Genomic DNA, 21,937 nt, shown 5'->3' with positions numbered 1-21,937 from the left:
AAATGACACAACGATCAACCGGTACACTAACCCCGACAACATCAGCTAAAAATAAATGATTAATTTGAGTTAGACATGACTCATTGAAAATCAAAGTAGAACCCAAACCACAATCTAAATTGGCTAGAGCAACAACACATATTGATTTCACAATAGCTACGATAAACCTTCACCGTTGGATCTTCTGCCACAAACTTCACCTGGAGGGAAACTCCTCTCTTCTTTAACTAGGATATTTACCACTACCTGCGAACCAACGTGGGATTTCACTTGGGTGATTTTGTGTTTTGATGACAATGGTGACTTTGTCTCTATCTTTCTTAACAAATTTTCTCTCTCATCCAAATAATTTATTTTGAATCTTTCATCTATCATTCTCTCATCAAAATACACTAAAGTCACCACCCAAGCATTTTCCATCAACGTGCAGCTCCAAACAAGGAAAAGCAAGTATTAGAGACTAGTTAGTTAGTGCCTATATATAGGCTTAAGGTGTTACATTGTAAATAACTTTCTCATTGTGTAATATCCATTTTTCTATCAATACAAAAAGCTTTTCTATATTTCTCTCTTTCCTTCCATGGATGCCATGTTTCCTAACATGGTATCAGAGCAAACTTGGTATCCACCTTGAAGGATATTTTCCGCTGCATTTTCTTTGAGAAAATTCAATTTTCTCAATTTTTTTTCTTTTCTTTCTCTCTCTCATCATTTTCCCGAGAAAATCTATTTTTCTCACGTTAGTTACACTTTCCTGTTCTCGTTCCTTTTCTTTCTGATTCATTTTCTGGATTTCAAGCTTTCGATTTTCTTTCTCAATTCTCTATCGAAATCCAATTCCTGATTCCATTTCATCTTTGCTTCGATTTCACTTTCATGATCCATTTTTTGATCGGTTCAGTTTCTTCTCACACTGCATTTCAATTTCGTTTTTTTTTCTATCCGATTGTCTTCGCTTTGATTTCGATCGTTTTCGTTTACGATCCGTATCTCAATTCTGTTCGCAATTTGGATAGATTTCGTCGTCATCATTTTTCCCCAATTTCTAGGGTTTCACAGTTCTTAAATCATCGTTTTCTTTTGTTTCGATCCGTCTCTTTCATAGTAATTTCGTTTGCTCTTGTTTCTGATTCCGATTTCAATGTTTTTTTTTTCTCGTTGTTGTGGTTCATTTTGGTGATATAAGGAGTGCTCTTTATTTTGATGATATAAGGAGTGCTCTATTGTAAGTAATGCTCTATTGTAACAATAACAGAGAGGGAGAGGTAAATAATCAAGTTAACTCGAATTTGCCATCTAAAGACGCATAATAGTACAATTCCACGAGTTAACTCACGATTTTAACAACCTTGTGAGCATTGGATATTGATGGCAACTTGAAAATGCCAGAGGGTTGATTCTTTGTTGATCCTTAACAAAGAGAGCTACTTCTTAGCAGATAAAGCGAAAGGCAATCACAAATAATGACTAAAAATTTCAAGATGCAGTTCATGTTTCCTTTACTTTCTATTTCTCAACTCATTGTGCAGACTTCATAGATTAATAAAAGCTATTGTCGAAAGGATGAAAAAATTACAACACATGGGTGATGAAAACATAGGTGCTCCACTTTGTAAAGTGCAAAAAGGATGAACATTCAATCCTATGTTGGAAGAGGAACCAAAAAAAGACAACTTATGCTTCTGAATATATCACCAACCTCCACTCTTTTTTTGCATCCACATGCCAATAAAATGAAATCATTGGCAGTGTCATATACTTATTGTTTAAGCGGGGCCTTCTTCTGTCTGTCACATATCCGAGCAGGAGCGTCGGAATGCGACTTGAATCGACCTCTTCCTCCCTCATCTGTTTCCTGCATGATATAATTCATATAAAATCTCTCATCATTGCAAATATACATGTGTTCAACAAGCACAACAAGTAAAGAGCATAGAATTTGAACAACGATGCACCAAGTGTTGTTAATCGTGGATAGCGGAAAATAGCGGTTTGTTTAAATTCTGCTATGCAACGATGCTATAGCGCCGCTATAGCAACTATTTGACAGCATTATGTATTTATTATACTGTATCACGTAACAATTTGTTTAACTTTAAATTCTGCTACGATATAGGCACTATTTAACAACACTGCACGCCAACCAGTTAGACAACACAAAACAAGATGAAGGGTAGATTTCTAACCTTTTTCTTAACAATCTGAACAACATCCTCATCACAAAGAACATGGCTAAGGCCACAATGTTGTGGATAGTGCCTAGCACTTGTACCCCAGACCAGAACATACTTCACATCCTTCACCAAACTTCTATGTATGTGGTTGCAGAAGTCTTCTACACTGGAGCCACCTCTATCCTAAAACAATATGCCAGAGAAAATGATGAATTAAAAGATTAAGGCCCTGTTTGGATAAACTTAATTAAACGCTTATAGCTTACTTGTGCCCTTATGGCACATGTTAAGAATTCCACTAATAGAAATTATGTAATGGAAATTGTGTTAATTTATTGCTCAAAATGTTGAATATTAATTTTTTGCAATAATTTTTTACCATTAGTGGAATGCAAAACATGTGCCCTAAGGGCACAAGTTAGCATGACCCTAAAAATAACAATCATAATGCAACGTACAGCTGAAAGAACCACTGGATCACCGAAATCAGGCTGCTGCCCTTGTGGTTTTGTATAAACTCTAACTAGACCCATTTCATCCCACATCCTTGCAAGTAGTCTGTCTAAATTCAGCTGTTTACATTAAAACAGAAAACTTGTGTTACTGACGTACAAAAACGGTAGGAAAAAAATTGGCTATAATTTATAGAATATTAAAGAAGAATTAATCGGTAAAACTTTATTGTATCTAGTATTATTCTGTTGACACTGAAAAGTGAAAATATGCAGCTACCTTCAAATTGCAGCTAATGACAATAGAGTTAGGTTGACGGGATAATCTGTCCACATCATCAATACCAACAACATCTATCTTGTTGTAGACATATACACACTTCATGTATTTACGGTTTCCTTCAATGACATCTATGAAATCATCCACTGTCGCATCCTCACGGAAAAGGATCTGAAAATTGAAGTTGTCAGTTAGCTCTTTTGATGTAGGTAGGTAATATAGAATAGATGAAAGAAAGAAACCCATATGGTAGGTAATGTAGAATAGAAGAAAGAAAGAAACCCATATACTATGGTAAATGTAGTAAGGAAAATTACATAATTCATCAAGACGGTATGGTTCTATCACTGGCAAAAGTCAATTATATCATGATGACAAACCCAACACTTCTACACTATACAAAAAGGGGCAGTCTGCTATTCATAATCACAGTTTTCATTCGATATGGAAGTTTACGTTTACTTGGAAAGACATTGGTGAAAAAAACAAGTGATATCAAGTATTAAACTGTATTATAAGTTAAATAGTTATATACATTAAAAAAAGTGACTAACTGTTAGTTCGCAAAGAAGTCTCGGATAAACAAAATGAAATCACAGCCAAGAGTTCATTAATATTTTCAGGCAGCAAAGCAACTTCAGGTTTTTTGATTCTTTATCAGAAATAATTATTCTACTCATTTCAGAAAAAAAAGCAATAACCGAGCAAATAATCACTTGCCAATGAAAAAGATTCAGTGCTATCACAGTTGATAGCGAGACAAAATCATTATACGGTCTCTACCAATTAGTTTCAGCATTTTGGGGTGTGGAACTTTGACATCGCGTCAAAGCCTCCATGACAAAGTGATTCGGAATATGATCATTGCTGCTGCTGTTATTTTTAGTAAAACTAAATTTTAATACAAGGTCATTGTGTGGAAACCCGTGTTATAGATATAAAATCATTATCGGGCTTCAGTTTAACAGCTCAAGGTTTTATCAGAGGTGTCCTAAAGGAAAACACAGCATGCTCATATCAAAAAACAGCCATGTTCTACATGTAGAACTGAATTACAACAGACATCATTTTAAAGTTTGCTATATACCTCTGCATTGTGAATTTTGTACTCGTGTAGAATTTGATAACAAAGCTTCTCATCCACATGAGTTAAAGGCATAGTGCTGTTGAACGAAATGCCCCCCGTTTTTTTCTTTTTAAAATATATCTGCATAGATATAAAGTTCCAAATTAATGAGAAACAACATATAAATCCAACTAGAACCCACATAAAATATAGGTTTCATGTCATGTATCCAAAAATATCCCTTCACACACAAACTTACCTGAGGTGGTCTCTTGTTTAACCGCAAGCCGACAGCTTCCAGCTCCTTGGTCAATATTTGCCTATGGCCCTCACTCTGGCACATTAAGAAAAAACAGTCATGGCAAGGAAATTGAAAGTTTAGCAATTTAAAATTAAATAAATCCCACAAGTAGTTTACCCAACTCCACAGGCAACATGGATTTAGGAAAAAAAAAAAAGATCAACAAAGAAAGAGCAGATTCAAGAGCATTATGGTATAACAATATATTCACTGGTCTGAAACAATAAAAATGATTAAAGAAATGAAAGGAACGGGAGAAAAGCAACATGCTGAGCTCACATTCACTGAATTTGCTGTGATCAAGTTAGAAACATTATCCAGTAATATGATGATCTTATATAATCGGATAGACGAGTTACAAAAGTGAGTTTATATTTACAAAGAAAAACTGAAGATATATCATAAAAATATTACACAATGAAAAAACAACCAGTTTTATTCCAAGGTCTGTTTGATAGGGTGTCTTTAACGATAATGTTTAATGAGTCAGCACTATCATGGAATATGTATTAATATTATCCATAGTCTGAATAATTTACTGCAACAGCCAAAATATTATTTTATTTCTTAGCAATACTAACAACAAAAAGAGTGGAAAGACTACTTCAGAAAATGCCAAATTGCACTTACTTTGGAGGCATCAAGAACCATCAATACTATGTCTGAAGATTTAGCAACAGCAATAACCTGAGAAAACATTCACCCAACAAAAATCCTTTCAGTGTTTATATAACAAAAGCATGTTTCCCAAAGCAGTAAATTAAAAAATCCAAGCATCATATTCCAGACAGTGCTACCTCTGATGTATTAGGAAATACAACAGCATTATTTGCAAGCTGATTATCAATTCATAGGGGCCAAAAATACCATAAAAGCAATTACTGGGATGATATAAACAAGGAATTTTAGTTTTACCTGTCTTCCACGTCCCTTGCCTTCAGAAGCACCCTCAATAATTCCAGGAAGATCAAGCAACTGAATTTTAGTATCATTGTAGTGTATAATTCCAGGAATGCAGGTCAAAGTTGTGAACTCATAAGATGCAGCCTCTGAATGAGTGCCTGTTAATAATGTCAAAAGAGTGGACTTTCCCACACTGGCAAATGAAAAGGCAAAACATGAGAAGCGCTACAATCGAGGAAACAAATCCCAATACAACTTTAAACAACTTAGATATTAATAGTAGGTACATAAATTGGGAAAATATTATTATGGGAGACAGACCTTGGAAACCCGATCAGTGAAACACGTCCATGGCCAAATTTCGTAACTTCAAATCCGTCTCCACCGCCACTAGAACCCTATAGCATCAATTGATAACAGGTAAAGTATGAAGAGAAGGATAGAATGCTGTGGCTGACAAATAATTTAGAAACCAAGGCATGCTAAACAAAGGAAAAACACACACGAAATATTTACTACCCAAATTCATGAATATCAATAATTACATTAGAATGTAGTAGGATGATAATTTATTAGGACAACTACAAGGATTACAAACACAATAATAAGAAATCCTCGTAAAGCAAATAAAAACTGAAGTGAACAAAAAGAAACAGCATTTCAGCTCGCTGATGTGTTATTAAAAATAGAAGCCAAGAAGAATCACCCCAAAACCCAAAAATAAGTAGAAGTTTTTTTTTTTTTATCAAAGAATCTGGCATCATAATCTTATCTGTTCATAAACACCATGACCACACAAAAAACAGAACATCAATGTAATGCCTTCAAACAAGTAGACCAAACCTGACACAAGAATTAAAGACAAATCCTTTACTAAAAAATTATGATTAGGTTAACCAACACCACAAGTGAAGCAAATGGGCCCTCCATAGGCATATGTTGTTCTCTCTTGGGAATATGAATGCTAATGATTAATGAAGCAAAATGAAAGGATGTATATTTTTCAGTAGCTCAAACAATAGTAAACTGTAGCAATAAAGCTTAGGGTCTGAGTAAATATTGTTCTGTCAACACAAATTGTAGGAAAAAGAATATTACCTCCTTTCAAAATCAGCATTGTCAAATAGAGGCTATACACTATTGCCTAGAAGAATTTGAACAAATCGCTATTGTTCAATGATATGTTATTTAGTACAACGTGTTATCAAATAGCAGCCATTGTGGAATTTGGACCACTATTTTCTGCATTTCTCATTTGACAACATTGTTCTATATCTACAAATGTTCAAACAGACCTCCTAATCACTGTTAATTGCATTATCATATAGAAACTATGAAAACGGGGCGTTACAATCAAGTCATTACACAGGTTGCCAAAATATTGAACTTAAGAACACAACAACAACAACAACAATAACAAAAACCAAGCCCTATCCCACTAAGTGGGGTCGACTAAATGAATCAGACAACACCATAATGTTCTATCAAATATATCATATGTTTATCCAACTCATTAATCTCTAGATCTTTGTAATAGTTTCTCGTATGATTTTTCTAGGTCTTCCTATGTCTCTAATAATTTGACCATCTTCCATTTGATCTACTTTCCTTACTATATCCACACGTCTTTTCTCAAGATGTCTAAAACACCTAAGCGAAGTTTTTACCATATTTTCTACAATAGGTGCTAACCGGCTACCCTAACTCTATCTCTAACGTTGTCATTTCTAATTCTATCTCATCTAGTCTTACAACACATCCAACACAACATCCTAATCTTTGCTACACTTAAATTTATTTTCGTGATGGTTCTACAGTTTATTTACTATGCTGATCTTAAGAGTAAATTAATCAAAAATTATATAAAAAAATTATTTGTCATACCTTTGGAGGCTCCAATAATTGTGTCCTTAGTTTAGCTATCTTAGCCTTCAACTGCCCAAGATGATACTCTAGACATTAAAAAGCAAAAAAATTAATTAAATTTAAACATAGATTACAAACCTAAGCAAAAAATTAATACATACCCAATTAATTCAATTAAATGTATAAACCAAAGTGATTTCAAAAATGAAAAAAAAAAATCTAACAAACAAAAAAAACATTTTTGGGAGTTCTAATTCTAAGGTTATTGTGAGTACGAAGTACCAGTGGCTTTGTTTTTCTGAGTCCGAGCCATCTCGGCTTCGATTTCTTTGATCTTTTCAATGATACCCATTTTGTCGCTGAAATCAACAACAAGATAGAGATTATGAACCAACGAAGATGAACACAGTGGTGAGAGTTTTTCACAAAATGAAGCTAACTCACCGGGAATTACAGTCTCAACACGATGAGAGAGAGAGAGAGAGAGAGAGAGAGGGTTCTGTGAGGAGATTGTAGAAGGAAAACTCAGTTTCAAGGCCCAGATTTGATATTCCTTTACCAACAGGACCTTTTTAGGCTCTCAATATACGTGTGCATCAGATTGCTATTTGCACACCCGTTTTGTTTCTTAGACTCCACCTACTCATGCTTTTTGAAAATTAATTTTCCTATTATTTATGCTTTGTAAAATTTAAGTTCTAAAATGTAAAAATAATCAAGTGATCCAAAATTTAGGTTCTAGTGTCGCAAGTAATATGATTATATTCAAGTGTTTGAAATATTCATGTCTTCTGATCTGTAATATTGACGATATCAAAATTATTGATTAGATATGTATTGGATAAGAGCTGATATGACAATCTCAACCGAACAAACATCGTAACAAGACAGAAAAACAAAAAAAATTCCACACAATGCCTACTAACAAAACAACGTTGCATTAAGACAATGGAATTACAAAAGAAAAACTAATATATACGTGGAGATCACTTATATTTAAATAAAGAGTCTTGTTAACGAGTGCCCCTGGAACACTCTTTAAGCATTTCTAATGAAGAAATTATTCTTTAAAAAAAAGTAAAGACTTCAATTTCCAGTGCAATAAATGCACAAACTTTCATAAAATCTTACTACTTTAGGTGCTTAAAGAGTGCCCCGGGGGCACTCGTTAACATTTCCCTTAAATAAAACGGAAGGTGAAAAAGAATTGAGATGAGTGATTAGGTCAAAATTGATTCTAAATCAACATCCTTTGATGGATGAAGGAGAACATACTAGAATTTAACAAATTAGATGGTAACTATTATGGTGTTTATTTTAAATGTTTTCGAACAGTTGTCTATATTTTTTGAAGTTAACATCAAAAGTTTGTTCCAAATAAAGTTAACTACGAAAGTTAACCGGTTTATATTAGGCATGAGAACATAACTACCTACTACTATGATTATGATGGGTAAGTCTCATGTTTAGAGAGTGTGGATATGAGTCTTAGTGTGTATGCACACACATCTGAATTCGTCTCATTATTATGAGACAAGAATAATGGATTTTAGAAAACTTGATTGATTGCAAATGAGACACAAGATCAAGATTAAATACAACATTTAAGACTAAAAGAGTAAAATCACATAAATTTAAATTCATACGTACTTAAAGTAAGCCAATTTATTACAATTACAACTTAATTTGTGTTATAATACCCTTGGAGCAAGGTTAAATTAATTGTAGCCTCAACATCCAATTTCATAGGATCATTTGTTTTCCACCTCATCTTGGCAATTAATTTTTTTGCAAGGTAAATGATAGATTCCATTTTATACTGCCAAAGTGAGCTAAAACTTGCTTCCCAACATCTTGATTATCCAGTTCCACATATACAGCTAGCGATCAACTCACCCTTGAAAGATTCAGATGCTTAATGAAATACCTGAAAGAATTTCTTAGAAACCCAAGGAAATTAGAAGCAGCAACAATTGTTTTGCAGCTTGATTTTTTTTTTTTGGACTAGAACATTTCCCATATCGATCAGTTCTCCATAAAAAACAATGTAAGGTATAACCAATGTCCCTATCAACTAAGTAAGCAAGCAGGAACATTGATATATATGTCCTTTTATTTTTAGGGGAAGGACATTGATATGTCCCATTTATTATTAATAACTTGGAATTACAATGATGAAGTAACAATGTTGATTTGGATTAAATCATAATATGTTATTATCCATGTCATTATTTATTTTAGTTAAACCTTAAAAAAAAGGGGGACCTATTATAAGAATGAGTGAAAATATGAGTAGCAAAACTGTTATTAAGTATTTATTATTCTTTGAGCACAATGTGTACATAGATGTAAACTAGTATTATTACAATGACTCTTTTTGACAACATGATTGCAAAGACACGTAATCCACACAAGTCGTCCAATAATATTCTGTCTTTATATATACAAGTCGTCCAATTGGTGGAAAAATTCATGTAAACAATAGCAGTCAAATATGGCTGTTTGACATCAAATTAATTAATTATATCATCTTATCTTATTTGATTAGAGAGACAAAGGAAGAACCACAATGCACAATAATAATCTTGTAGTATTTTTTGTTTATCTCTTGTTTATCTGTTTAACATCTGAATTTCAATGTTCTGTTCCTCAAAGTGACAAGCATGATGTCTTTGTTAGCTTTAGAGGTCTAGACATCCGTGAAGGTTTTCTTAGCCATTTGGTTGAAGCTTTATCTCGAAAGAAAATTGTTTTCTTTGTAGACAATAAGCTTAGAAAAGGAGATGAAATAGCACAATCACTTCTTGAAGCTATTGAAACATCGTTGATTTCTTTGGTCATATTCTCTCAAAACTACGCTTCTTCATCATGGTGTTTGGATGAGCTAGTTAAAATTGTTGAGTGTAGAGAGAACAATGGACAGATTTTATTGCCTGTTTTCTACAAAGTTGATCCTACAATTGTGAGGCATCAGAAGGGAACTTATGCACATGAATTTGTTGAACATGACAAAAAGTATAATTCTAGTAGAGTGAAACAATGGAGATCTGCTTTGAAGAAATCTGCAGATATCTCAGGGTTTCATTCATCACAATTTTTGTAAGTTTTGTTTTACTCTATTCTTTTGTTGCCTTTATTATTTGTTTCACTTTTCTTGTTGAATTCATCATAAGTGGCCCCATTTATGTGAACTGCACAAATCTTTCAAGTGTGTATCATGGGTACTAAATGAGATAGCCATGAATTTTTCAGAAACAATGATTCTAGGTTGTAGAAAGTGAAGATAGAAACAATCTTGATTCAACTGAAATGTATAGAGAAAACAATGATGATAGATAAGGTACAAAATGTTATTATACTGTGCCTTAGAGATAAGGTGTTGAGGATGATAAGGTTTTGGCCAAGTACACAAGTTAGAACTGGTGTACTTGGCCAAGTCATTGGATCATAGGCTATGTCTGAAACAACAACTTTACTCATTTAAGATGGTAGAGTCGAAATCTTTAGTGGAACAACTTACATAATTCAACAAATTTATTGATCTAAAACTATTGAAGTAAATTTTGACGATGAGGATATAATATTACTCTTATTGAGTTTGTTGCCTAAGAAATATGAAGTAAAACACATCGATGCTTGTTTACCCAATTCAACCTAATATGACCTATTTCTGGTGGGAGAGAGTAACTCCCCAGTCCTCTATAAAATGTGAGTGATACATGAGGTTACAAGAAATGAGATCCAAAAGGTCACAAACAACAATCAATAATTTTACCAATTCATCAGGCCATTGAAACCCTCGTAGAGATCCTAAGAGAAAACAAGAGAGAAATCTTTGATCCTGCCACTAATAAGATCTTACTAACCAAGGTGTTTGAATTGCGTTTCTTAACCCAAAAAGAGTTCCTTCCTTCCTTTGGTGTCATGAGATTAGCCACAAAAGAATGAGAAAAAGCTGATTTTATAGGTACATATCCCGAGTCATGCGCCTAGCAACCAACCAGCAAAGACAGGGAACACCTCGCTTGCTGTGTCATTCGTGAGCGTACGCCACAACCCTGAAATGCGTGAAAAACTCTAGAAAACAATACCTTGCGACCCATCTTCACATGCTCAGTTTTTCATCCTTTAAATGTGAGAGTTTAAGGCACAAACAAAACTCGTCATTTTCACTGAAATAATTTTATAATTGTCGTGTCATATAGGAGCAGGCTAATCAAAGCTACTCTCTGGGGTCTTTGATATAAGAGAAAATCAAATGTATTTAATCTGAGTCTAACGAAATACATTTGACTTTTTACTTATATTTCATTCACGAGGAAGTACTTTCTAATCGGTGGCTGATGGGATTTTGCTAATTGTAATTTTAGTGCCATAGTTAATTGAGTGTTAAACAACTATCTTCTTGTTGGCGTGTACGTGAAACACTAAGACTTGGTCTTCTATAAATAAGCCTCTTGAGATACTCCTTTTTCATACTCTCGCAAGTCGCATCGTTTCTTTTTAAAGGAATGCATTTTTACATTGTTACTGAGGTTGAGAATCGAATTAAGGCGTTAAAAAACTGACCTCATATAATGTTGGGACCTAAGGTACATGCATAACTTGATCTAACCTGTCATTCCTACACCCCTATCAAGCGGATTTACCTGAAACTTAGTGGCAATAGTGAGTTATTTTTTTTGTTTCTCTTCATGACAAGTCGATAATCTTACTTGGGATTTATACGTGCAAGTTTTGTATAAGTCTCGTTGGGCTCAATTAGGGTTTTCCCGTGTGATTTCTGACCATGTTATCAACTTTGATGGTTATAGACTTTGTTTTTTGATTGTAATTGACTCTTTTACTGGCTTTGGTCTTGCCATGTCTTGTGCTAATTCTTCTGTAATGACAAGTTAATTGAAGATATCATTTGCAATTTATGCTTAAAGTTTCTATGCTTATAATTGGCATCAAATGGGCTCTTAATTTGGGTTTAAAAGAGGTTATTTTTTTAAACTGATTTTGTTGTTGCTGTAAATTATTTTCCTAACGCCTATTTCAAATCTCTCCTTGATGAGATTCTAGTTTATAAGTAGAAGTCGTTAATTCTGTTTTTACTTCCTTAGTTGTTTGGATTCAAAACCATTGCTGTTTCCATCTTCTTGTTGCTTAGTAGTATGTTGCAGCCCATATATATGCGCGTGTGTCTATATTTATATTGAATTTGACTCTTTCTTTACGTCCAAGTAAATGTAATTCAATTTGATTAATTTTCTCTTTTTTTATTCCATAGGTATGAGGCTGAACTTATTGATGAAATAGTTAAAAGTGTGTTGAAGAAGTTGGATCATGTGCGTATAGTTAATTCCAAAGGACTTGATGGAACTGAAAAACAAATTTCACATGTAGAATCATTGTTGCAAGTAGAGTCACAAGATGTTCGTGCTATTGGAATTTGGGGGATAAGTGGTATAGGAAAGACAATTATTGCAGAAGAAGTATATAAGAGGCTATGTTCTAAATTTGAAGGTTGTTACTTTAAGGCTAATATAAGAGAAGAATGGGGAGGACATGTAAATATGTATTTAAAGAAAGATCTTTTTTCTACTCTATTAGGAGAACAAGATTTGAAATTCGACACACTACATGGATTGCCCTATTTTGTTGAGAGGAGGATTCGTCGTATGAAGGTTCTTATTGTTCTTGATGATGTCAATGATCCACAACAACTAGAAACTTTAATTGGAACACTTGATTGGTTTGGAACAGGTAGTAGAATCGTTGTAACTACTAAAGATAAACAAGTAGTTGCCAAAATGGTTGTTGATAATGATAGATACGAAGTTAAAGCATTAAACTTCGATGACTCTTTTCGACCAATAAGCATCTCACAATGTCTTAAGATCACTCAACACATGGAAATGGCTCATGAAGGTTCAAATATCTCAAATTCTATATCACTCGACACATTGAAATGGCTCATGAATATATTGATTGATGTAATTTATAAACTTGCATTAACAATTTTCATAGGTTTAGTGACATATAATGTGTTTTACTTTTGCGTTGACTTTTTCGCAGTTTTAGTCAACTTAACTGTGTTTTGCTTGTGCGTTTACGTGCCCATACAAGTTCTATTGATGGTCTTGAAGATGATTTATTCTTGAAAATAAGAAAATTATGTTTAATGTATGTTTTTGTTGGTGTAGAATTTGATTTAATTAATGACAATTTTTTTTTTCTTTCAATTTTCAGTTGTTTCACATGCAATGTTCGTGTCCTTGTTGTGCATTTTTGTTTGAAATGTTCCGTGCAATCACAATGATCATTTTGGAATTTCATTAATTTGAAGGTCTAAACTGATCAACCCCATCATTTTAGAGAAAAAATGGTAATTCACCAGAAGAAAGACGCAAGATTGTATTAGAAACTAATTAACTTAACTCACTTGTGTGAGATCATTCTCTCATATTGGGAAGACTTAGTCCACTCAAATACTAGTAATTAAGTTTTTAAATGGGTGAGTATAAGATAAAAATTGAATAATTTCATGACCAATGACCAGTTAAGTTTCTTGTTCTTGACAAAATTAATGCAAAGACTTAGTCCACCATTCTCATCACCAACTAATTGAAAGTTTTTCTAATCTAAGAGAGTGGTAAACATTATGGTCAGAAATATAAGAAAAAAAATTAAACAACTTAAACAGTTACACCTAATGTCATTTTATTATTTGTCCCATTACATATAATAGGTGTGAATTCACACAAATAATAAAGTAAATCTTGTAAAGATTGACAAAGCATTGATTCATATATTCAATTCAATAATGAGACAAAATTAGCTTCAAAACTATAATGTGTTGGATGAAAAGTCCAAATGAATAATATTTTTTATAAATGAATATGATTTTTTTTTTTTTTTGTTGAATTAAAAGAGTATAAACATTATGGTCATAAGATAGCAACCACATATATACTCAATCAACAAAGATTTTTGTTTTTGTGGAGATATCTTGTGCTCCTCCATCCATGAGAATCATAAGTTTATTTTTTGTTTATGTCACACTCTTGCTTATTTCAAAACCAAAACGTGTAGATGCAATTGCAAGCATAATTCCAATTCCAAACAACCAATACTATTCTACATGTCCTGTGATATTTTCTCCTTCTACTTCTACACCTGCTCCTCAGATAAAATATGATGTCTTTGTTAGCTTCAGAGGTAGTGACATTCGCAAACATTTCCTTAGCCATGTCCTCGACGCTTTGTCGCGAAAGCGAATCGTTGTGTTTTCGGACAAAAAGCTTAAAACAGGAGATGAATTATCAGCAATTCAAAGAGCAATTGAAAAATCATTCATTTCATTGGTCATATTCTCTCCAAACTTTGCATCTTCATATTGGTGTATGGAGGAGCTTGTGAAAATAGTTGAGTGTAGAGAAAAATATGGTAGGATTTTAATGCCGGTTTTCTACCAAGTAGAGCCCACAGTTGTAAGGTACCAAAATGGGATTTATAGAGATGCTTTTGCTCAACATGAACTAAATTATAGTTCTTACAAGGTGCTAAGTTGGAGATCTGCTTTGAAGCAATCTGCCAATATTTCTGGGTTTGATTCATCACATTTTTCGTAAGTCTTCTTTTACCATAAATTTTAATATTTTCCCACTATTTGATTCATATTAACCTTTTTTTTTGACAAAACTTATTTTATGTGAGCATTAGATTAATTAATCTCAATCATTAGATTAAAATATATGATTGAACAAATTAAAAGAGACATGTGTCTCGTCATCTGTTTTTCTGCTTCTCCAAAGTTCTACAATATGCAAACTAAACAAGGACGTTGTTTGACCGATCTAAGTTGTTATTAAACTACCTTATCAGTGATTTATGACCAAACCTGATTTCTTTGGATTCTATCTCTAATGTGTTGGGACTTTATATTTTTATTTTTAACCGAATTGTTAGTTTTTTTATTATATTGATGGCGAGATCAAACTCTTACTTCTAGGGTGTTTGTTTTACCCCAACACTCTATAGTTACTAGAGAGGTGCTCAAATCCAAACCGATTTAAATTAAAATCACAAACCGATTCAAAAAGTCAAAAATTGCAAAATAATCAAATATTTTTTGAAATGTATTTAGATTTTGCTTTGTAAAAACCGCGCAAATCAAATCAAAATTTGGATAACTTCCGAACTAAACTACAACAATAAATTTTAATACTTATTTCTTTATATCCAAACTTAACCGCATGTAATTTTTATTTTTACACTTGAATCAGATTTTTTTATAATAGTTATCAAAACCGAACCACATGTAATTTTTGCTAAGGTGTAAATAATTTTTTGTCTCAAAACCAATAACGCAAAGCATCCTTAGTTAGTTGTTTGTACTTAGTTTCTTGTCTAGTTATCCAATGAAAAGGTTGACCGTACATGAATAGTATACGGTTGAGAATATTTCCCCAGATGCTGCATGCGTGCGTATCACTCTGGCAGCAAAATATTTTTTTAGGGAGTCGGCAGCAATCTGTTGGAAGTCATATAATACTTTATTGGTAGATTACGTACGATTCCACGTTATATTAAATATTGCACCATATATATAACGACATTGATTGGTTGTTCTCTCTAAATTTGTATGGAATATGTCTCCCATAATCTAAATTTTAGGTGGTACATCACTCCAAAAAAAAAAGGTCCTATAGCTGGATTACACATAATTACCACGAATCACAAAATATATTATATTTGTATAGAAGTTTGATCCAATATACATTGCACTTCACCAAATTCAGACCTATAATACTTTTCGAAATATATAATGACTAACTAAAACACTACAAGAAATTACCTCTCAAAAATCAAAATATAATTTATATATATTCACACTAAATTAACATAATTATATATATAACATTTCAAGGTCCAAAGTTTAAATTCTCTCAAAGCGGTTGTAAAAAAATACATGGAGGTTTTTCAGGATGAACATCAGGCTGCTTATGGTGGTGTCTTTCAGTGGAATGTGACTAGTAGGTTTTTATGCGCAATTTGGGCAGTTGCTCGGTTCTTTTGGCAGAGGTGTGGGGGATATCCCTGCACTGCAGTTCGCATGGGACAATGGTTACAGACTGGTTGCTCTCGCGATGAAAATCATGAACCCAACAGATAACTGACATGAGACAACTTGCATCATGAACAAATGCAGTTAACCAACTAGTTACAAGCTTTACTTGCACTGCAAGTTAACAGCCTTAGTCGATGTATTTGAGTAATTAGCTGTTAGTGCACTATAGCTTATAGTGCATGCCTAATTGTATATAAATATGAGATATAAACTCTTAGTTCAATCAATGAATTCTTTCTATCATTCAATTCATAAAAGTAAAAACCATCATCAACCGACAATATGGGTGAAAACCTCCCTCGTCATTCCAAATGACCATCACAATTCCAACACAATTAGGAGTATATGAAAAAGCACGGCAACGTTGCATTTTAAACGATTGGATCAAAACTTGGACCACTTATCACACACCCCATCTGCTGTAATGTGCGTCTGTTTCTGCCGAAAAACCTGTGCTCTGCACCCATCTTGCAGCAGGTGCTGGCCGCAACTAACTACAAGGTCTGCAGATTCATGTTTATCATCCCAAACTTCACCAGCAATCCTCAGCCGAATGGAAGTAGAAAAATAAATGCATACTGTATTCAACATTACCTTCATATAGCACACAATTTGGTTAGCAATCAACACCTCTTCGACAAAGTCTTACTATATGAGGTAGACAGTGTCTACACATCCTCTAAATCAGATTTTAACTTTAAGAGGCACCTTCAATTTCCAAATTCTGTCTCAATCTCCTTCCATTTTAAGATGGATTGTGTTGAGCAACTGCTTTACACAAAAATGATAAGCAATTTTAACGGATTTTACGATGGTTAATGTCGAGCAACTGGTTTACACAAATGATAAGCACTCTTAACTGAGAATTGATATTCCTTTGCTACCTTCCAACATCTTCTGCCCTCCTAAACATACTTAAACATAGGCACCTGGAGAATTTTATTCGCAGCAACCACGTCAAAGTATTGAGAATTGAAGAAGAATTCCAAGCTTTGGTTTCAGGAATAATCAATTCTGAAACCTTCATTTCTGCCACAATGGGATGCAAGTCATAAATAATAAAGTTAAAGATATTTGAAAGGATGAATGCATAAATAATATATAAAAAAATCATCTTTGTAATTATACATTCAAAATAAGGTGTTAAAATAAATATAATTTGATTGAAGTTTATACATTTTCTCTTCTCTTGTGTTAAAATAAATATAATTTGATTGAAGTTTATACATTTTCTCTTCTCTTTGTTGTACAGGGATGATGCTAAGCTTGTTGAAGAAATAGTTAAAAGTGTGTTGATGAAGTTGAATCAAGTGGACCAAGGTAAGTCAAAAGGACTTGTAGGAATTGAAAAGCAAATTTCACCTATAGAATCATTGTTACATTTAGAGTCAGAAGATGTTCGTGTTCTTGGAATTTGGGGTATGCCTGGTATTGGTAAAACAACTATTGCTGAAGAATTATTTCGAAGACTACGTTCTGAATACGAAACTTGTTGTTTTATGACTAATGTAAGAGAAGAATCAGAAAGATATGGCACAAACAGTTTGAGGTTAAGAAAAAAGCTTTTATCCACTCTATTAGAGGATGAAGATTTGAAAGATGACATGATAAATGGATTACCTCCTTTGGTTAAGAAAAGGCTTAGCCGCATGAAGGTTCTTATTGTTCTTGATGATGTCAAAGATGCAGAACAACTAGAAGTTTTGGTTGGAACAGTTGATTGGTTAGGACCAGGAAGTAGAATCATCATAACTGCTAGAGATAAGCAAGTACTTGCTGGAAAAGTTGATGATATATACGAGGTTGAGCCATTGGACTCTGCTGAATCTTTTCAGCTTTTCAACTTGCATGCCTTTAACAAACAGAAGCATCTTGAAATGGAGTACTATAAGCTATCAAAGAAAATGGTGGATTATACCGCAGGTGTTCCACTAGTTCTTAAAGCTTTAGCTAACCTTCTTCGTGGGAAAGATAAAGCCATATGGGAAAGCCAATCAAGGAATCTGAAAATAGAGCAGATTGAAAATGTCCATGATGTTTTTAGATTGATATACACTAATCTTGATTATTATGAAAAGATTATATTCTTAGACATTGCCTGCTTTTTTGATGGATTGAAGTTGAAACTTGAACTCATAAATCTTCTATTGAAAGATCGTTATTATTCAGTAAGCACTAGATTGGAAAGGCTAAAAGATAAAGCTCTTGTAACTATTTCTCAACAAAGCATTGTATCAATGCATGACATTATACAAGAAACAGCTAGGGAGATTGTTCGCCAAGAATCTGTTGAAGAACCTGGAAGCCGAAGCCGACTATTAGATCCTGATGACATTTATCATGTATTGAAAGATGACAAGGTAAATATTTTTCGTACAAGACTTGATTATTGTTGGAAATGTTTCTTATATTGATTGGTGTTTGAAAATTTCCTACTATTTAGCAGGGAAGTGAGGCCATCAGAAGTATGGCCATCAGACTATCTGAAATTAAGGAGCTGGAGTTGAGCCCTCAAGCATTTGCCAAGATGAGCAAATTGAAATTTTTGGATATTTATACGAAGGGGTCTCAAAATGAAGGGAGTTTGTCTCTTCCTCAAGGGCTTGAATCCTTGCCTAATGAACTGAGATATCTTCGTTGGGAGTATTACCCTTTGGCATTCTTGCCATCCAAGTTTTCTGCAGAAAACCTTGTTACATTGAACCTGCCTTATAGCCGACTGAAAAAACTTTGGCATGGAGTGAAGGTAAGCAATATATTTTTGAAAAAATCATCACATTTCAATCCCTTATATATAAATACATGTAGCTTTTTTTATATGTTCTCTGGATGCAAAATATATCAAATTGCAGCAATTATTTCTACCACCAAAACTCAATAGCTTTTTTATATGCTCTCTGGGTGGCTTAGTTCACTATAAATAAAGACCAAAGTTGCCATATTTAAAAATGGAAGACAAAAAAAGGGGATTAAAAGCAAAATTGATATTCTGAAAGAATAAAAACATATTTAAACAATGTATATTCTAGCATTAGTATTCAGTTTAATTGAGATTGAATTGGCTCACAACTCACAAGTCTTGTCTTGGTTGGTTCTAACTGTAACAGGATATTGTGAATTTGAATGTACTTATACTCTCTTCATCCACACTCCTAACCGAGCTACCAGACTTTTCAAAGGCCACAAGTCTTGCAGTATTGGACCTCCAATCTTGTGTAGGGTTGACTAGTGTCCATCCATCTGTTTTTTCTCTCAAAAATCTTGAGAAACTGGATCTGAGTGGATGCATTTCCCTTACAAGCCTTCAAAGCAATACTCATTTAAGTTCCCTTAGTTATCTCTCTCTCTATAACTGCACAGCCCTGAAGGAATTCTCAGTGACCTCAGAGAATATAAAAGAATTAGATTTAGAACTCACTAGTATCAAAGAATTACCTTCATCAATTGGACTTCAAACCAAACTTGAAAAGTTATATCTAGGACACACTCACATTGAAAGCTTGCCAAAAAGCATCAAGAATCTTACAAGGCTGAAACATCTGGACTTGCACCATTGCAGTGAGCTTCAAACTCTACCAGAGCTTCCTCCATCGTTAGAAACACTAGATGCTGATGGTTGTGTATCACTAGAGAATGTAGCGTTCCGTTCAACTGCTAGTGAACAACTGAAGGAAAAGAAGAAAAAGGTTACCTTCTGGAATTGCCTTAAATTAAATGAGCCTTCTCTCAAGGCTATTGAGTTGAATGCTCAAATCAACATGATGAACTTTTCACACCAACATATTACATGGGACCGTGATCGTGATCATGATCACAATCAAGGCATGTATGTGTATCCAGGTAGCAAAATTCCAGAGTGGTTGGAATATAGTACAACTAGACATGATTACATAACTATTGATCTTTTTTCTGCTCCTTATTTCTCAAAGTTGGGCTTCGTTTTCGGCTTCGTCATTCCAACCATCTCATCAGAGGGTTCGACTTTGAAATTCAAAATCAGTGATGGTGAAGATGAAGGTATCAAAATGTATTTAGACAGACCACGTCATGGAATTGAATCGGATCATGTGTATCTAGTGTATAATCCAAGATGCTCTCATTACCTAGCTAGCCGAGTCAATGATCAGTCGAAGATCAGAATTCAGGTTAGAGTAGCATCAAGAACACCGACATCACCGTATGTGCCAGTGCAGTTAAGAGGGTTTGGGGTTAGCCTAGTAACCCCTTCACAGTATGACATGTTTAAACAGCAATTGGAATTTGGTGATGCAAGTGTTGTTCCAAATAATACGTGTTCAGTGGAAGAGGGATCAAAGTTTCTAGAAATTGAAAATGCTAAACAGTTCAGTTGTTATGATAATTGCCTGTTTTAATTTTGGAACATGAAATCATACTTTGAATAGTAGATCCTGTTTGTACTTTGTATTGCATCATTACAAAATTTGTAGAGAGGCATGATTCAGTATACATAAATTTGAGTATATAATTATCTGTACTGCTATAAAGCTTTTTTGGAGGAATAAAAATATTCTTTACATGTCATTTGGTTAGCATTGGTCATCATTGTTCTATAAGCTAGACACAATCGCCCAGCTTGGTAATTAAGCAAGGGCATCCCGATAAAATACGTGATGTGCGCACCAACTTAGCAAAAAAAATAAGCTAGACACAATCCAAACGATGGCTGAAATAAAAGGCCTCAAGCACCATGATAACAAGACGGCGCACATATCAACCTCAGGACCTATGGTTAGGCTCAGGCAGTTACAAGACTAATCAACTTTCACGCGCCAAGACTATGTTATTACTTATGACTTATGCCCATGACAAGAGCTCAACCCAAAAGATTAATACATTAGGTTTGAGAGAGCGCCATGGCATACATCGAGCTTTTTGTATCTAATAAATGTGCGACCCCATAACAAACTGCCGAACCAAAATACTATATAAAGGGCTAAATCATTCAGAATACACGTGCACTTTTCATTCTAAATGGATTCTGTGTCGCTTGACTTATAAGGTAAGATATATCACTATCAATGTAGAATAATGAGAAGAAAAAATCTGAAAAGTAGCATTGTTCAGAGTATACAATTGAAAAGAAAACTGTGTATTCGATTAGGATTGGAAAAAGATTTTAAAATGCATTTTTTTTCTTACTTATATGAACACATATTTTTGACACAAATACAACATGTGTCCGTATAAACGGTACTTATACGGACACATATGGTGTCTCATATTTGTTCGTTTGAGTTACATAAGATATTCCGTTTGAATTACACAAATATGTCACATATGGTGTCTCATATTTGTTCATCTTGTAGTTTTATGGATATTAATACGTAGGAGTCATGGTTCGAATTCCTAAATTATATATTTCTTCACACTTATTAAGTGTAAGTCTATTTACTAGACTTCTTTTAATCTCTTAGAGCAACTCCAGCGCTAGTTCCACACACGGTTCTTCAAACTCAAAAACAAGTTCTTGCTTTCTTTACCACTGGAGATGGATGATGTGGAATCCATGTTGGAGAACCGTTCTTTGTGGAGAACACGTTCTAGCCAAAAGCTGTCAGAAAAAGCACATGAAAAAAAGGGAGAGAAAGTGAGAGAAAATACACAACCTGTTCTAAACATACAAATCAAAACACCAACTCAAACAATTAAAATTCCAAATCCGAAAATCAATTTACAAATTCCCAAATTAGACAACCAATTGAATCTTCACAGTTCAATTCTAAAAAATTTCCTTTAAATCTGAGATTACCCTTCAA

The 21,937-nt window shown here is 33.7% G+C and overlaps 2 protein-coding genes across 3 annotated transcripts; one reads left to right on the top strand and one right to left on the bottom strand.

The window, feature by feature from the left end:
* Positions 1-1,474: 1,474 nt before the first annotated feature.
* Positions 1,475-7,545, bottom strand: LOC146897193 (developmentally-regulated G protein 2). 2 transcript variants are annotated; one of them, XM_085739173.1, is made up of 12 exons: positions 7,487-7,545; positions 7,325-7,401; positions 7,061-7,128; positions 5,498-5,574; positions 5,189-5,369; positions 4,904-4,960; positions 4,232-4,306; positions 3,994-4,113; positions 2,907-3,077; positions 2,633-2,746; positions 2,187-2,357; positions 1,475-1,855 (listed from the first exon to the last, which is right to left on the bottom strand). In XM_085739173.1, the coding sequence occupies exons 2-12, from the start codon at positions 7,392-7,394 to the stop codon at positions 1,760-1,762; spliced, it is 1,200 nt and encodes a 399-aa protein (XP_085595299.1). In that variant the 5' UTR covers positions 7,395-7,401; positions 7,487-7,545; the 3' UTR covers positions 1,475-1,759. The 2 variants fall into 2 exon arrangements, with proteins under 2 accessions (XP_085595299.1, XP_085595300.1); XM_085739174.1 differs by having other exon boundaries at positions 7,325-7,545.
* A 2,051-nt stretch (positions 7,546-9,596) lies between these two features.
* LOC146897192 (putative disease resistance protein At4g11170) lies at positions 9,597-20,701 on the top strand. Its single transcript, XM_085736392.1, has 6 exons — positions 9,597-10,141; positions 12,318-13,186; positions 13,985-14,657; positions 17,413-18,520; positions 18,604-18,906; positions 19,268-20,701. Exons 1-6 carry the CDS (start codon positions 9,612-9,614, stop codon positions 20,531-20,533), a joined length of 4,749 nt encoding a protein of 1,582 aa, XP_085592518.1. The 5' UTR covers positions 9,597-9,611; the 3' UTR covers positions 20,534-20,701.
* The last annotated feature ends 1,236 nt before the right edge of the window (positions 20,702-21,937 follow it).

This window comes from Medicago sativa, chromosome 8, assembly GCF_051527215.1.
Source record: "Medicago sativa cultivar Bolivia chromosome 8, Bolivia_mono, whole genome shotgun sequence".
Lineage (NCBI taxonomy): Eukaryota > Viridiplantae > Streptophyta > Magnoliopsida > Fabales > Fabaceae > Medicago > Medicago sativa.
Note: the sequence above shows the minus strand (reverse complement) of the source record. Positions and strands in the feature narration are given on the sequence as shown.

Bases quoted from the DNA above. Each gene is read 5' to 3' on its own strand.
- LOC146897193 (XM_085739174.1), bottom strand. From the start codon at position 7,394: ATGGGTATCATTGAAAAGATCAAAGAAATCGAAGCCGAGATGGCTCGG. The intron at 4,961-5,188 runs GTAAAACTAAAA...ATGTTTTCTCAG, and splicing joins GCAAGGGACGTGGAAGACAG to GTTATTGCTGTTGCTAAATC. The intron at 4,114-4,231 runs GTAAGTTTGTGT...ATATCTATGCAG, and splicing joins TAAACAAGAGACCACCTCAG to ATATATTTTAAAAAGAAAAA.
- LOC146897192 (XM_085736392.1), top strand. From the start codon at position 9,612: ATGCACAATAATAATCTTGTAGTATTTTTTGTTTATCTCTTGTTTATC. The intron at 10,142-12,317 runs GTAAGTTTTGTT...TTTATTCCATAG, and splicing joins TTTCATTCATCACAATTTTT to GTATGAGGCTGAACTTATTG. The intron at 18,907-19,267 runs GTAAGCAATATA...TAACTGTAACAG, and splicing joins AACTTTGGCATGGAGTGAAG to GATATTGTGAATTTGAATGT.